At 35.9% G+C, this 18,200-nt stretch overlaps 1 protein-coding gene across 4 annotated transcripts in view; it reads right to left on the bottom strand.

Annotated features, from left to right (window-relative positions):
• Positions 1–7,166: 7,166 nt before the first annotated feature.
• Positions 7,167–18,200, bottom strand: part of Cltrn (collectrin, amino acid transport regulator) — a 40,734-nt gene continuing 29,700 nt past the window's right edge. For 2 of the 4 annotated variants that reach the window (XM_078035102.1, XM_005315996.5), the window contains one exon: positions 7,167–8,067. In XM_078035102.1, coding sequence (XP_077891228.1) covers positions 7,911–8,067 — 157 coding nt within the window. In that variant the 3' untranslated portion in view covers positions 7,167–7,910. Of the gene's footprint in view, positions 8,068–15,364; positions 15,416–18,200 lie in introns of all 4 variants that reach the window. The other 2 variants (XM_078035100.1, XM_078035101.1) reach the window with 2 other exon arrangements.

The following is an 18,200-nucleotide window of genomic DNA, read 5'->3' as shown; positions in this document are numbered from 1 at the left end:
TGCATAGAAGATATTACCTGGACCACTCTATCTATTGCCAGAAAGGAGCAAGAGAAAATGGATGGAGCAGACAATACAAGCTCATGTTTAGTGCTAAGGGAGAATTGCTTAACAGTTCTAAACAATGAATTAAACTAATGAAGGGGGCTGTATAATCTGCATGTCTGAGGGGTTCCATAGGACTTTTCCTTGGCAAGGAGGATTTGATATGGCCCTGACCACAGGGGAGGACATGTATGGCCAGGACCACACTCAAATGTTACTCCAGGAATGATCCCTGACTGCAGACCAGCTGTGGCCTCTCCCCTCTTCCCTACACCACTCCCACTCCCTCTGTAAGAACCTCCAGTTCTCTGAGGAGTACAGCCAAGACCATTCCCATTATATCTCTAATGGACCCATGCGGAAGGGGTCCTGTCTCCTTTCACTCCCATCCTTCCTAGGACTCCATCTCTCTCAGCCTTTTATCAGGTCAGTTATGAATGGTCAGATCAAGGTAGGCAATATAATGGGTGTTCATTATACTATTGGTCCAATTTTTCTTCCTGAATGACCATTTTTATAATAAATATAGTGTGGAGGGCATTTTACAGGGACTGCAAGTAGATTGTGTGGAGACTTGTCACCATGTAGACATTCACTTCTACTCTGGGAGAAGTACTTAAGCATGAAGAGGTTTGAGTAAAGGAATAATGTAGTTTGATTTTTTTGTTTTGACAGGATATATCAGGGGTTTCTTCCCCTTGATTTGTCTCAATACTAGAAGGATGAGGAGACTGTTCTGGATGTAGTTTTACCAGGAGCCTCTGAAATGTGCCCTGCATTACTCACAAGAAAAATATAAAGAGCAAATTACTTCAGTGAGATAATTGAACAGGAATTACCAACAAATGCTTATTCACAGTGCTAATATAAATTCTAAAGCAAAAACATAAAATCCTTATTTTTAAATGTTTCAGTTGTGAAATAAACTCAAATTACCTAAAAAATTCCAGTTTCTCTCTATGCCACTACCCACACATTCTGTGTTCGGTTTACACCAAGAATCATCCTGGCAATCACCTGCAAAATATTCAGTCATGCATTTCAGACATCCCAATTGGTTCTTGTCCTCCATGGAGTATACACCTGGCATAGCAAAGATAATATGTTCAAGTTACTCTGGAAAGAGGAATTTAGGATAAAGTATTCTTTAAATGGGAATAAGCTAAAGGTTGAATAATAATTAAAACTGAAACAAAAATAAAGCAGTCACTATGAAGTCTCCAATACAAGCTACGAACACTTTCAAATGTATATGATTCCAGCCAAGATATTGCAATTGGGCTGGGGATGTAGCTCACTTGGTAGAGTGCTTGCCTCACATGCACAAAGCCCTGGGTTCGATCCCCAGCAAAACACACACACACACACACACACACACACACACACAAACTGATATTGCAATCAACAACTTAACTTCCATTCTTCTTTTATTAGGTAGAATTAGTAATACTCAACTTATCTACACAAAGGCCATTGTGTGAATTGAATGAAATAAATAACAAAAAGCAGCAAAAATGATTAAATAAGAATGATGGATCAAGTTTTTATAAAATAAAAAATGATAGTGAAACTGCTCAACTTGAATCCATAAAACAATGAAAAAGAATTTATTAAGGGATAATATCTTAATATATGGATAAATATTCTTATACACAATGACTAATCTTAGAAGGTAACCTTGCCATCTGGAAAGATACAGAAATCAGAAAGGTGGTAGAAGGGAATACATAGATGAGTATCTATTTGGATTCTCAACACAGAAAAAGAAAGAACTTTGAAACTGAGAAAACTGCAAAGTATACAGATTTCTAGCCCTTCGTAACACCTTCAATTCCTCAGCCGCCCCCAAAAACCTTGATATAATTCTCAAGGATGTTTCATAAGTGGCATTTTATTTGCTGATCTTTTGGAATGCGCTTGTCAAAGCACTACTTTCTGAAGTCATTATACTATTGATATAAACTTTGGTATTCCTCCATTATAGCTGTATAGATGATAATCTAGCAAGCAAACTTAATGTGATGAGAATTTAAAACAAGTCTCAATCACTCTTGGAATGTTAGCAAAGATATTAACATTAACAAACTTCTGCCACTTTTGAGTCAGCAGATTTTAGTCTTACATATATTCATTGAAGTTTTCTTTAGTTCTTAAGAGCAAGTTAGATCATCTAGAATTATCCCAAATGAAAGCCAAAATGTTTATCATATGAATGAACTGTTCCACTGCTAGTTTATAGCTCGCTCTTTTCTAGGGACCTTTGAGTCCTTGCTTGTGAGAACTGAAAGTAATGAAGAAACAGAACATGTGACTGAACTCCACATAGCTGGCAGACAAGTCTGAGACATCAATACCCAATATAAGAGACACTAAGTGTCATTGTCATTAGAGTTTGACCAAATGCAACATTCTATCATATTGACTAGTTAATTTAATGAAACACTTTGTACATCCCTCAGATAATATTCTCAATGATATGAATTGGTTGGGAAGCCAATTTTTCAATAAATGCCAAGTTGTTCAACAACTGTCAGAGTAAAATCAAAATAGTAACCATTTAAAAACATGATCATCATTACCTGATTAGATAAAAGTTAATTCTGGAATAATAACCTTCTCTCTGTCACTCACCCTCTCCAGTTTTTTCTTTGCAACTATTCCAGCAGAGTTTTGTAGTGTTTGGGTTTCATTTCTTTGTATTGAAAATTCAAATATATACTTTATCCACGTTCCCTCACACTATTTTCCTACCAGATTTATATGGTTGGATCTTTCTAGATGGATGAGTTACCTTACTTCTGAGATTCAGCCATCATACATATGAATATGTATTCATATAGTAAAATATTTCATTTAAATGAACTCTTTTCAATATCTATTTTAATAAATAAAATTTGGAGCTGGGGTTGTGGCTCAGTGGTAGAGCATGTGTGAGGCACAGGGTTCAATTCTCAGCACCACAAATAAATAAACGAATAAAATAAAGGTCCATCAACAACTAAAAAAAATTATAAATAAATAAATAAATAAAATTTCACAGCACACATTTCGTTTACTAATTTTGCTCTTTTTTATTATTTCATTCTAGCAATAACCCATTGGGCATATATAGCAAGTATTAGGTCCTTGGTAAGGATAGTCTGTTCATATCAAATTTGGGACAAGTGTTTTCACTGATTGCTTCCTCTCCATTTTCATGAAACTCTGCTTTCCTAGAGCCACCCAGTTAGTCAAAAGTGGTGACAGAATTTAGGCAATGCAGGTAATGCTGTGCATAGATTGATTTGCTTCCAGTGGGATCTAGGGAGGCATCCTATCACTAAATATTTGAATATTTCTGTGTTCATTAATGTGATGGTTTCATTAAGTACAACAAATAAAGATCATAAAGTGTAATCAATGAAAACCATAGCATTATATCTATTCATGTCAGGTGTTGCAGCCAAATAGTTGTAAGGGGTTTTTGGATTTGGGAGTTGCAGATAAAGGACTGTGATTATGTATTCCTCTGGCACTGGTACTATCCACCACTATGTGAAGCAACCATCCTTTAATATGCAATGATTACTTGCACACTTTTTCTTTCTTACTGCAAAGCTTCTCTGTATAGCAAACAAGCTATTTGTGGCCAACAGAGAGAACATTAACCTTAAGTATTCTTTCTATTGCTTTCATTGTGCACAAGATGCAATTTTCTTTTTTCTTTCACTACTAAGAACTCAATTACACTTTACACAATGTCACTCAAATAATTTTCACCTGTTTCTTTCTTTCAACTTGTTCTCTGACTTCTTTCATAATGGTCATAAAAAGGTGAAGGAGGAAAAGGATAATACCATATTAAAGAATCCAAGAAAGGAGAATGTGTCAAGAGGATGACAAGTTCCCTACACTGTAAAATGCTTCAAAGACATTTATGAGGATGAGGACCAAAAAGCTGTGACCTTGATAATCACGATTCACAATGACCTTTGAGGGAGAAGTTTCCTCACAATGTGGAATGGAAGTCAGAGTGTAAAGAGTTGAGCAGCAAGTTGATGGTAGTGAAATCAAATACAGACCTTTTTCTTTCTTTCTTTCTTTCTTTCTTTCTTTCTTTCTTTCTTTCTTTCTTTCTTTCTTTCTTTCTTTCTTTCTTTCTTTCTTTCTTTCTTTCTTTCTTTCTTTCTTCCTTCCTTCCTTCCTTCCTTCCTTCCTTCCTTCCTTCCTTCCTTCCTTCCTTCCTTCTTTCTTTTCTTTTCTTTTCTTTTCTTTTTTTTAAAATAGGGTCTCACTGTGTTGTCCAGGTTGGTCTAAAATCCATGGGCTCAAGTTATCCTCCTGCCTCAACCTCCCAGACCTGGGGTTGTGGCTCAGTGGTAGAGCGCTTGCGGCTCAGTGGTAGAGCGCTTGCTTAGCATGTGTGAGGCAGTGGGTTTGATTCTTTAGACTTATTTTTAATTAACCAGAGTCAATATCCTTTAACAGTTTTCAGACCTTTACCTGCTTATATTTCCTGAATTTAGTATGATATCTTGAATAGAGTGTTGGGAATTCAATAAATTCTTAAGGAAGGGAAAAAGGAAGAGAAAAGGGAAGGAAACTAAGAAAGAAGGAAAAAAGACTATTATGTGTTTGCTTGTGTGAATGAAGTAATGATATATGTGAATTTATGAAATGTAAAATGAGAAAATATTATGTTTAAGGGGCCTCATAAATTTGAAGCAAAATCTGGGAATTTTTGAAATTTGAGTTTCTTTTTTATTCTAAGCCTGTATTTTCTCCTATTTCTTGTTTCTTATCCAGGAATGATGATAAATGTGCACATTTCACATGATGATATTCACATCTGAAATCTGATCAGTTTTGTATTGTTGGAAATGGAACCTAGGGCCTCACACATGCTAGGCAAGCACTCTACCACTGAGATACTTCACAAGCCCACTACTTTCTTTAATGTTATGGTGTCTTATATTGGTTAGTTCTTGTGGAAAACATGGATGATGAAACTACACAGAAAGAAAAACAAGTTATTGCCATTTACATTTCTTCTATGAAACAAGTCCAGGTATCACAATCCCAGCTAACTCATTCTATACTGATTTGGTTTTCAGATGTTCTGTCTTTCTACTTTCATCAAACAGATTTTGCTATGGATTTGGAGAGTGAAATGACAGCTGTATTTCCACTTGCTTTACAACAGTACATATCACCTCATAATGTGTTCCATCACGGCCCATTACATGATCATTAAATTAAAAATGAGAAGCGTGGTTGATGATTGACTACTCTCTAATTACTCAGAGTGTTTGTTAAAGGCAGTAGGCAGGAGACATAAGCTCTACTTTGCTGTTTATTGATTATAGAGGTTATAGCACATCTCTACTAGCATAAAAATCCTCCCCAACAAGGATGTTTAGTAAAGCAGACATTTCCCAGTAGAAAAAAATCCCCTCCCCACCAGAATAAACAGTGAAGAAATGATCTAATGATTAAAATGGATTCATCCCAAGCCTTCAAAATAAGAAACATACCTGGAATCAGTTTTTCTCAAGCTTTTTCATAATTGAGACATATTTAGATCTTTTTCCTAATAACTCTCCTATGAAATTTTAATACCTTAGATATATTGTTTTTATGTTTATTTACTGTGACCTTTCAGAGGGCAACAAATACAAGTGTAACATCTCATCACTTTTTCTATATTCCATTCATTAGAAGCAAGTAATAGGTCTGATATGCACTCGGGGGAGGGGATTACATGAAGGTGTGAACACCAGAGATGTCTTCCTCACTTCCTACAGATGTATCTCCTGAGAGAACTCCCCAATAAACCTACTCATCTTCAAATCCATATCTACTGGACTTGAAGATATAGGCAGAGAGGTGAGATAGAAGGACTAGCTATAGCCTTGACTATGGGTGACAGTGGCAGAATACATAGCAAATTTTATTTCCATAATCATTATTAGAATTTAGAATGATTTTGGGGCCTATCCAGAAGCAGAATCAAGTCTATATTCCAAGGAAATGAAATCAGTATTTTGAAGACACATTTGCACTCCCATGTTCACTGCAGCACCATTCACAATAGCCAAGAAATGGAAACAACCTAAGTGTCCATCAACTGATGAACAGAAAGAAATAAATATATATGAATACAATAGAATACTACTCAGCCATAAAAAATGGATTCCTGTCATTTGTGACATCATTAATGAAACTGGAGATCATCTATGAAGTGAAATAAGCCATGCACAGAAAGATAAGTTCCACATGAACTCACTCATATGTAGAATCTAAAAAGCTAATTTCCAGGGCTGGGGTTGTGGCTCAGTGGTAGAGCGCTTGCTTAGCATGTGTGAGGCAGTGGGTTTGATTCTCAGCACCACATAAAAATAAATGAATAAAATAAAGGCCCATCGGGCTGGGGATGTGGCTCAAGCAGTAACGCGCTCACCTGGCATGCGCAGGGCACTGGGTTCAATCCTCAGCACCACATATAAAAAATAAAATAAAGATGTTGTGTGTCCACCGAAAACTGAAAATAAATATTAAAAAAATAAAGGCCCATCAACATCGAAATTTTTTTTTTTAAAAAAGCCAATCTCCAGGAAGCTGAGCATAGAATGATGATTACCAGAAGCTGAGTATGGGAAAGGAAGGATGAGGAGAGGTTGGTCAAGGGGTACACTAAGTTGTAGTTGGATAGGAGTAAGAAGTTCTGGTGTGCTGTTATTGCACATTAAAGTGACTACAGATAATTATAATGTATTTTTCAAAAAGCTAAGAGAAAAGACTTTCAATGTTTTCACCATAAAGAATGATAAGTGTTAGAGAAGATAGCTATTTTGGCTTGATTTAAACATTATGCAATATATATATATATATATATATATATATATTGAAACATTACATGGTACCACATAAATATGTACAATTTTATGTCTTTATGTATCAATTAAAAGGTAAATTTAAATCAAAATAAAGTTTTAAAGCTAAAGGTATCCTCAAACAAGGACACAGAGGACAAAAATAAATCATTTCTAAGGTTGAAGATCACATTAAACAGAACTAATAAAAATTAAGACTGTGATCCACAGTGTGAAATAAATCACAGACCACAATCAGTCACACAATCATAAAGAGGTGATTAGTGCTTTATTAAATTAGCATAGACTGAATTTTTACATATTGTAGAAATAGTCAACAAATAAAACTCTTCTATTAGAGACTGATATTCAGAAACTAGATAAGCAATATATCATGTTGGTATAACAGGAAAATTTCCATCCTGTGAATCAATATTCCCATTTTTATCCATTCTGTTTATAATAATTGCTTTTTACTTTTGCTTAGTCATATACAGAGTGATATAAACAATATTTAAAAAGGATCCATTTTCAGTGATTGATATACCATGTTACATTGATATACCATGTTATCCACTGTAAAATTAATTTTCCTCAGGTCTTTGAAGTGTGAAATATATATATATATATATATATATATATATATATATATATACACACACACACACACACACACATACATATGTATGTATATATATATATATATATATATACACATACATATATGTATTTCTGACTTTACTTCTAGAAATGCTTAAATCAATAACTACAATACCAAATGACTACACCTACACACTGTATTGTCAGAAAAATATTTTGAGTAGTTGCCACCTATGATTTTAGTAGTCTTCATGGGTAAAATTGATTACCTATCACTTTCAAATACATTCAAAATTTCTTACAAAAGAAGAATGGCAAAATAAAAATATATAATCTGCCCTTGATATTTTAAGATGCTTAGCAGTCACAAAGAAACAAGTGTTAAGTTTCTTGAGAAAGCAGACCAGCAACCCTTCAGAGAGGGGTGAGCCGTTCATCCTCTGTCACAAAAACATCATTAATGTGCCCTCCCTTCAAGTCCAGGGGATCGCAGGGGATGCCATTTTCAATTGTGATGGTGTTTTCACATTTCTCTTCTGCATCATCCACTTCAGATGATCCTTTGTTCTTCCTAAAAGCATATAAAAAGAATCAGTGGGATCTAGAAGGAGAAAATATGGCTGAGTATGGTCTTTGGTACAAATATGGAGGAGAGAATGGGGCACAGGAGCCTTTAAAAGATGAAATGATCAATATTATATATTTTCAAATAATTTTGAAGACCATAAAGAGCTGGTGAGGTGAAAAGATACTATGTAGATAAGACTTTGTATGGATAATATATACATATTTATAGGAAGAAGTAGTCTTATTTAGAAAACTAAAATAAATGTATACAAATACCTATATAAATGAATACATATGAATAAATATAGTGCATGCATATACATATATACATGTATATTCACAAAAACTGCATGAAGAAATGTGAGGAAAATGTATGGTACATTGGCAAGTTGAAAAATTGACCTCTAGGAGAACTTAGTAAAAACTGAATTAAAAAAATCAATAAACTGTTCTCATAGGATTTGACAAATTAATGGTTTGCAAATGTTGACAGAAAATCAAATTGAAATGCCATATTGAAAATAAAGTTCATATTATTTTGTAGAAAGTAATTGTTGTAAATTGCAGATATCATTGGTTGTCTCTACTAATTACAAAGTAGCTATCTTAATTTGTAAGTCAGGATTTTTGGACCCAGAACATTCTCCTAATTACATTATAACTCACAGCTGAAAGTACAAATCATTCCAAAAACTTCTACATGACAGGATAAACTTTTTAGTTTCTCATACTCTGAGTCTTTGTAGACCCTGCTACCCCAACCTAAGTGGTAACCAGATCCTTCATGTTTCCTTGGAGTATGGAAAGCTATGACCTCAAAATCAAAAGTTTTTCCTGTCTCTTATGAAAGACTAACAAACTGAGCCAATTATGTTTGATAATTATGGGGCAAGGGAAAGATGAGAGGTTGGTGCCTATAGGCAACCAGAGGGAGAGGGGTTTCCCTGAGGGCTCATCATAGGTTGGATTTTGGGACACTACTCTGTGGTGGCACCCTGGAGGCATGATGTTAGGCATGAGATTCTCAGACTTGCCAAAGGTTCTCTTGTACCAAGAATCTGTGGACCTCCAAAGAGGCAGATCTGAAATGATCCTTCATCTAGAATGTTGTACATTCCTGTGGTGATCAGAGTGGACTCCCACTACTGTGGCACCTTGATGAGTCTCTGACAGGTGAAGAGGTAGTGAAGATAAACTGATGATGACTCAGATGGAAGTTCCTGTTAGTCATACTTGAGAAAGCATTTTAATTTGCTTTTTTTTTTGTACTAGGAATTGAACCCAGGGGCAGTTAGCCACTGAGCCACATTCCCAGCTCCATTTTTTTGTATTTTATTAGAGACAGGATCTCACTGAGTTGCTCAGGGCCTCGATAAATTGCTGAGGCTGCCTTTGAACTTGTGATTCTCCTGCCTCACCCTCCCGAGTCGCTGGGATTACAGGCATGCACCACTGCACCTGGCTCTTATTTGCTTTAAAGAATACAATGGAGGAGTTTAAGCCTGTAATCCCAGCAACCCAGGAGGCTGAAGCAGGAGGATCCCAAGGGCAATGCCAACTTGGGCAATTTAGTGAGACCCTGTCTCGAAATAAAATTTAAAAGCAGGACTGCGAGTATAGCTCAGTGGTAGAGTACTTGCCTAGCATGTGCTAGGCCCTGGTTTAATTACCACCAAAAAGAAAATAGTAGAGAAAAGAGAAAGTTTCTCTCTCTCTCTCTCTCTCTCTCTCTCTCTCTCTCTCTCTCTCTCTCTCTCTCGGGAGCTGGTTGAATTGTCTTTATTAACAAATGGGATATCTAAGGCCACTACATTGAGGAAGGGCAAGGGAAGGAGAAGGGCTACTTGCGGCTCACACTATATACAGATGCAAGCAAGGGGCCACGAAGGGTGAGAGCTTCATGCTCCCTCCCTCCACCAGGGAAGGGGAGAGGCTAGAAGAGATGGGGGCTAGGAAGGGGGAAATGTTTTGGCTGGCAGGGTCCCCACTCCATTCCCTTGGGCTTGGGGGGAATCATTAAAGTGCTGAGAAAGCTCTTCTTTACAGAAGAATGCCAAATAATATAGAAAGGGTAATAGGAATAGAAAACCACAACTGCAGTAATAATTGATTCCAATGGAGCTCATCAATAGATACTAGTAATAGATTATTGGGGAACAGGATATTCACATGGTCTCAAAATATCCACTCCACAAATAATGTATTAATTACAAAAAAGACACTTCTATTTTGCCAAAGAGGAAATCTGATGAACTCCACCAACAATTAGACAAACTGACAAGTGCCTTCAGATATGATAAAAATGATTCCAGATACATGTTTTGTTTTGTTTTGTTTTGTTTGTATTCATGCACCACCCATTCTCGATTTTTTTCTTGTTTTGGTCCTGGGACTTGAAACCAGGGGCACTTTACCACTGAGCTACATCCTCAGTCCTTTTTGTTTTCAAATTTTTGTTTATTTTATTTTTGTTGTTGTTTTGAGACATGTTTCACTACATTGCTTAGTGCCTCACTAAATTGGTGAATCTGATCTCAAACTTGTGATCCACCTGCCTGAGTCTCCCAAGTCACTAGTATCATTAGAAGCATGCACCACCATACCCAACTCCGTTCTCAATTTTTGACCTGAATTTCATAATGAGGAACTCATCAGAAAAATCCAAATTTAAAACAATTGACCTGGACTCAACCCAGCATAGGAACTCAACTCAGTGAATAATGGATCAATGGTTGGCTATAACAAATTAGTGGATGGATAGATAGATGATAGATGGGTGGTCAGACAAATGAATGGATGGATGATGCATGGACTAATGCTTCAGGCAAAGTTACTCAAACATTAGTCCAACGTAGATCTTGAATGGGATCCACCACACACACATACACACATAGACAAATAAGTAAAAAAGGGAGGAAGGGAGAGAGGAAGGGAAGGGAAAAAAACAGAGGAAGGAAGGGCATATGAAATTTTTTGTCTCATATTTTTAATGGGTGGCAGAAAATATGCATTTTCCTACATTAGATTAGGAATTAGTGTGGGTTTTACCAGAATTCACTGATGATTTGCTAAATTATTTGAAATAGTTGAAGTTCATAAAGGAAAGTAGCATTCCAATGTCATCATTTGAAAGTATTTAGCCATTATGTATCCCACCATCAAGTGCTACAAGTGACACTATAGACAATCACTAAATTGGAATCATTGGATATTAAACATTAATTTGTAAAACCTTTGGGTCAATGCTGGTTAGAAGATGAGGTTGCAGTCCCAGAAACCTAGGAATAAACAGGCTGCTGTGTTTTCTCATATTCCAGATGAAGATTCACTAGCCATTCTAAACACTAGCAATCGATGATCACCACAGGTTAGGGTACACTAGATTTCAGTATGATGAGAGGGTCCTTCAGTCAAGTTAAATCACCCACTGAAAAACTAGAACATTTAGCCCCTCCTCCTGTGGACAGGAGTATTAGCCCTTTCCAGATCCCCCAGAAAGCGAAAGCAATTGACATTCTATAGTCATCAGTCACATCGCTTCCACTTATAGTATCCAACATTGCTTAACTATGTTTTGAACGCCTACCTGTGAATGAGACACAAGTCTCCTAAAGGAAAGAACTTGATGAAAGGAAAAAGTCTTCAAATTCACTCATCCTCCTTCTCCTCATTTTTAATGCTTTATAAAAGAGAAGAGTGATTTTTTAGAGGAATTAAATGCTAGTAAGAAATGTACATTTATAAATTGTAATGAAAAATGCCTAGTTCACAGAAAGTGTCTTCAAATCTCTCCTCACTGCGGTTGGAGTGAATGATAATTTTCTATAACAATGGATTTTAAATAGTCAAATTTTATCCTGAATTTTCTGTTCTGAAATCTGTATATCAAAAATCTTAGTGGATGTAGCATTCTAAAGTAAGTGGCAATGCAATGGTAGTCTTAGAAATAATGAACGGCTAGTGTCTATTTGCCAATTTTAAAAATAAAAGATGTTTTTATAGAATTAGAAGACAAATGGCAGAGAGCTGAACATGTGCAGGTCAAAGTAAGGAATATTGCCTCCTCCTCCTCAGCCAGGAAGGAAAAATAATCCATCAGGCATCACAGTGAATAGAAAAGAAAGAAAAGGAAGAAGCAAAGAGATGAAGAGACATTTCTTTTTTCTTAGAAAAAGGATAATTTCCCAACAAAAAGCTTCTGAGAGAAATTGCTGAGGAAATTTGTCCAATTGAGCTGTGTCAGTGACAAATTAGGTACTTATTGGTTTTTGCGACCTTAGATCCCGTTGTTCAGAGTCTTGGCATTGCAGGGCTTCACAAACTGCAATGTCAGTAACTTGCTAGCTGGTAGACATGATAAGCAGCTCAAAGGTTATCTAACAGTAATATAGCACTTTGTCACATTTCATAGTGCGCACTGTAATAAACTGATTCACTGCCTGTGCAGTGATACTGAGAATAATAAAACTTAACTGTCTTTCTGGATCATTCTGATTTGATATTCTGCTAAAAAAAATGTGAGTTCTTTTTCCTGCAAAATAAAATTGAGTGTTAATGACTTTCACTGTTCCTGCAATGTCAGGTGGTTCAAGAAGAGCATGAAAAAAACCATTACTAAACTACCTCTTAGCAGCCTTGAGAGTGGATGTCTCTGATAAATCCAGAAAGAAAAGAATCGAAGGAGGAGACAAAAGAAGTCTCAGGTAGCCCTTAGGGCTCCCGTGGGGGTGGGGTTGAAGAACAGGGTTTGCTCTGTTCTGAAATAAAGTAGTGATGACTAAAAGCAGAAAAAGTATTTCTGTATCACTTTAAATAAAACATGGCTGAAGAGCTGAGGTTCAAGAATAACCAGAAAAGCAATACAGGACAGACAAATATGTCTGAAAATTTTCATACAGGATAGAATTATTGGGGAATTGGGATTGTCCTCATAATCAGGCTTGGAGGAAATATCAGTATTACTAGAATGATTTGAGTGGGTATTGCAGCCCAATAAGATTGACAGGCTTTGGGAATCAAGCCTACATGGTTTTAAATCCTGGTACCACAATATTCTAACTATGTTATTGTAGGCAAGTTCTTTTACATTTGCCATGCAATAGCAATAATAATGATAATAATAAGTATCTATTATGTGGCAGAAATCAGACTAAGTAGCTGCTTTGTATATATCCGTTCATTTAAATCTCACAGCAACATTATGAAGATTTTTTAAATTATCCCTGTTTTCCTGATGGAGAAACTGAATTTCAAATATGTACAGCAACTTGTCTTTCAATATGGAACAAGAATACTGAAAAGAAATGATATAGAATTCTATTTTAGTCTTCCCAAGTCCCCTAAAAACACACTTACATTGGTTTCCTATTAGTTGTGTATATTTAAACACAGCAAAGGAAAACAATTAGCTCTGACATTTCTCATTTTATTTATACTTCTTTTAAAATATGATTTATTCATTTAATTATAACTTCATAAGAATGTGAAGTTCCCCTATATGAAAGTGTTGAATGAGCCCCATCTCCCTGAGTGAAAAGTAAGATTTGTGGAAATCCACATGCACTTCTATTTACTGCTGATATTTTTACTTATAGGAAAGAAGTAAAACTAGAAACAAACCAAACAAATTTACTAATGACTTTGTTCAGCTGTGAGCATTAGCTAGGGTTCTGTGTCCTAAGTCCTTGACCTGGCTTTGATACCAACTGCAAGATTATAATCTCCCTGTAGTCAAGAACCATCCATGTTATCAATGTTTGTTTCTTTCATGATATAAACTATAGCTCATATCACAGAATGGATGGTCAATAAAAAAATAAAATTTTTGGTGGTGCTGGGGTTTGAACCCAGGGCCTTGTGCATGTGAGGCAAGCACTCTACCAAAAAAAAAATTAAAAAAATATATTTTTACCTCTCTGGGCTTGGATTTCTGGAGGACTGAATTTAGGTAATTGGCAAGGTCTCTTTCTAAGACCCAGTTGTAACATTAAATCAAGCTAAGGTGTATCATTATTAACATTATAATAGTCTATTTATATACTGGATTTGTAAATCAACTCCCCTATGTACATGTAAGTCTAAAAGTGTGCTGTGTTTACGATTCTGTGACATTCCATAAAGTGGCAAGTTAAATTATCACTTCATATAACTGTTTTTTATGGTAACTTACATTGATATAGCACTTTCCAATATATAAAGAATTTATGGGCCTTCTCTGATTTTGTCCTCTCATCATTACTTAACAATCTGAGAAAATATTATTAACATTTTCAATTAGTGATCTGCTCAATGTCACTCAGCTAATAAATGCCAGTGCCTGAGACTGGAACCCAAAACCAAGAGTCTTGGTCAAATGCCCTTCTTATTAAAACATACGTCACACCATCAACTCTGTCACCATCATCTCAGTCACCTTCATCATCATCACCACCATCACCATCACTGTCCTTATAAAGCTGACCAGAAAACTAAGATGTCTACTTCTGGGCTAAAGTGAGACACAGACCTAGCATTGACACTATTGCAAAGTACATACTGTTGATACTTGCTGCCTTCCCACCTATATAGCTCCTTAATTGTTGTCTAAGAGTAAAAAGAAAAAAATCTTTTCTCACAAACTTCTATTTTCAATTAGATGTTACTAGAGAAGCAACCTCCTCAAATTGTTTCAAAAGAGGTGACAATTGTAATGGTGTGCTGGAGCTGGCAAGTATAGGACAGCAAGGGCTGCCTGCTAAATATTCAGAATGTTTTGGCCTTGATAGGAAATTGGAAAATGCTACAAATAAACAGATTCCTGAGAGAGCTTGTTAACCAGTTCATCACTACTCTAATGACCAGTATACCTCATGGATCATTTGCATTTTTAGACATGTATTTATTTTTTGTGGTATTGGCATCAAAACAGACACACAGATCGATGGAACAGACTAGCAACCACAAAAATGAAACCACACATTTATGGTCAACTGATGTTCAACAAAGGTGCTAAGGACACACAATGGGGAAAGAACAGGGTCTTGAATAAACAGTGTTGGGAAAATTGGCTATCCAAATGCAAAATAATTAAATTGGGCTATAATTGCACACCAAATACAAAAACCATCTCAAAATGAGTTAAAGTCTTAAATGTAAAAGTATTAGAAACTATTAGAAAGAAAACTATTGTAAAACTATTAGAAGAAAACTTAAGGAGAAATCTCTATGACAGTTGTCTGGGCAATGAATTTTTTAATATGACCCCAAAAGTACAGGTAATAAAAGCAAAAAATAGACAAATGAGATTATGTCAAACTACAAACCTTCTGCACGGCAAAGGAAGCAATCAACAGAGTGAAGAAACAACCTGTGGACTTGAAGAAAAGATCTGTAAACAATATATCTCTTAGAGGGCTAATATCCAAAATATATAAGGAACTCAACAGCAAGAAAACAAATAACTTAATTTAAAATGGATAAAGAAACTGAATAGATAATTTCCAAAAGAAGACATACAAAGGCCAACAGTTATATGAAAAAAGTGCTCAGCCAGGTGTGGTGGCACACGCTTGCAATCCCAGTGACTACAGAGGCTGAGGCAGGAGGATTACAAGTTCAAGGCCAGCCTCAGCAATTTAGTGAGCTCCTAAGCAACTTAGTGAGACCCTGCCTCAAAATAAAAAAATAAAAAGGTTTGGGGAAGTATTCAGTGGTAAAGTGCCTCTGGGTTCAATCCTAGTACCCCCCCCCAAATGTTTGACATCACTAATCATCAGAGTAATGCAAATATAAAATGACAATGAGATATCACCTCATATATTATGGTGGCTATTTACCAAAAAGAGGAAGTGTTGGCAAGTGTTGGCCAAGATATGGAAAAAAGGGATCACTGTACATTGTTGGTAGGAATGTAAATTAGTACAGTCATTATGAAAAAAAGTATGGGTCTTCCTGAAAAAATTAAAAATAGAACTACCATATGATCCAGCAATTCCACTTCTGGTATATATTCTGAGGAAATGAAATCAGTATGCTGAAGGAATGTCCACACTCCCATGTTCATTGCAGCATTATTCACAATAGCCAAAATATGCAATCAGTGGGTGAATGGATGAAGACAATGTGACACACACACACACACACACACACACACACACACAATGGAATACTATTCAGCCTGTACAAAAGAAAGCCATGTCCTTTGCAATGTGTATGAACTTAGAGGAAGTTATACTAAATGAAATAAGCCAGGCACAGAAAGATAAATGCCACATAATCTCACATACATGAGAATCTAAAGAAAGTCCAACTTATAAATGCAGAGAGTAGAATGATAGTTGCCAGGGGCTGGAGGGTTAGGGATGGGGGGATGGGGCGATGTTGGTCAAAGGGTATAAAGTTTCAGATAGATAAAATGAATCAGTCTGGGAGATCTATTGTATAGCATGGTGACTACATTTAACAATAATCTATTGTATACTTGACAAAATTGCCAAGACAGTAGATATTAAAAGTTCTCATCACAAAACATGATAAGTATGTGAGGTAATGGATACATTAATTAGCTTGATTTAACCATTTCATAATACATCAAAACATTACCCTGTATACCATAAATATATACAATTTCATTTCTCAACTATACTTTAGTAAAATGCTTGTTTGCTAACTAATAAAATTCTAGGCACTGTTTCAGTGAACTGGAAAATTTTCTATAGTATGATGGCAATATCTAGGTGGGAAAAGAATCCTTTCCTAGAGCCCCTTAATCACAGCACTGGGTTAAGCTGATCCTGAATAATAATAGTAATTGCTACTTATTTAACTATTTAATTATTTAATACTTGATACTATATCCTGGGTACTTTATACACATTTATATAGTTCAATCCTCATGAAAGCCCTGTGAGATATTATATCCATATATTACAGATGAAAAAACCGAGACTTACAAAAATTAGGCAACTTGATCAAGATCATACATGTAAACGACACGGATGGTATTTGAGTTTACCTGGTTTGGACTGCAGTCCAAACTTTCTACCCAGTTGTTCTGAATAATCAATATAATACTGTTACTGATGAAACCAACAGAATTGTTATAGCTTTGCTTGAGACATTTCCTCATGATAAGTTTAAATATGCATACATCTTAGATGACTCTGGTACACTTCTCCATAGAAGAAGAACAGTGACTTAGATAACCCTGTGGTTCCTCCAGGTCTTCTAAGTTTAAGATTTGGACCATACAAACTATGTTCATTATTTTCTAATGTATAGATTGGATTGTTAAACATTTCTTTAGATGTCTTCCTCAAAGACTAAGGGCTTGGGGCTGGGGATGTGGCTCAAGCGGTAGCACGCTTGCCTGGCATGTGTGGGGCACTGGGTTCCATGATTAAAGAAAAAAAAATTTTTTTGGTACCAAGGATTGATCCCAGGGTGACTTAACCACTGAATCACATCCCCAGCCCTACAATGGGTTTTTAATCACAACTATCAGGGCTATCTCCACTTCAAATTGTACCCTCTCCTCATCTCTTAAGCAATATTTTATTCAGGGAAACCTACCACAGATTGTGTCAAAACTAAAACACAACAAACAATTTATCTCCAGGAGGTTGTCATAATTTCCCTGACTATAGTTGCTAATTATTGATGCTCTCCAGGTTTACACAAGAGATTGTCCATCTGTTTTCCTAGTTTGAACATGAAATGAATTTATGAAGGCAAGATTGTAACAACAGCCTCACTTCTCCCAGGCAACAAATTATGATGCTACATACCCAATTATCATATTACTGTAGAATCTGCTCAGAAGAAGATAACTGATCCCATCACAAACTAGCTGAAAGACTAGAAAATGACAAGATGATAAAATAATAGTAATAGCTAACATTTATTGAGTACCCACTGTGTGCCAGATACCACTCTAAGCACTCTGCTGTATTAATTCTTTTATCCTATGAAGTTAATTATTTCCAGTACACTTTGCTGTTGCTCTACAAAAGTTATCTATGGACAGAGAGTAAAGATGAATTTAACAGATTGGCTCTAGCAACATAAACCACATTCTCCCAAATTCAGTTTCCCTGACTCATTGTTTGTGTTTCCTGGTATTTTACAGTTAATGGGTTATATACAAGGGCAGAATCTGAG

This window comes from Ictidomys tridecemlineatus, chromosome X, assembly GCF_052094955.1.
Source record: "Ictidomys tridecemlineatus isolate mIctTri1 chromosome X, mIctTri1.hap1, whole genome shotgun sequence".
NCBI lineage: Eukaryota > Metazoa > Chordata > Mammalia > Rodentia > Sciuridae > Ictidomys > Ictidomys tridecemlineatus.
The sequence above is the reverse complement of the archived record's forward strand: the minus strand, read 5'-3'. Positions and strand labels throughout refer to the sequence as shown.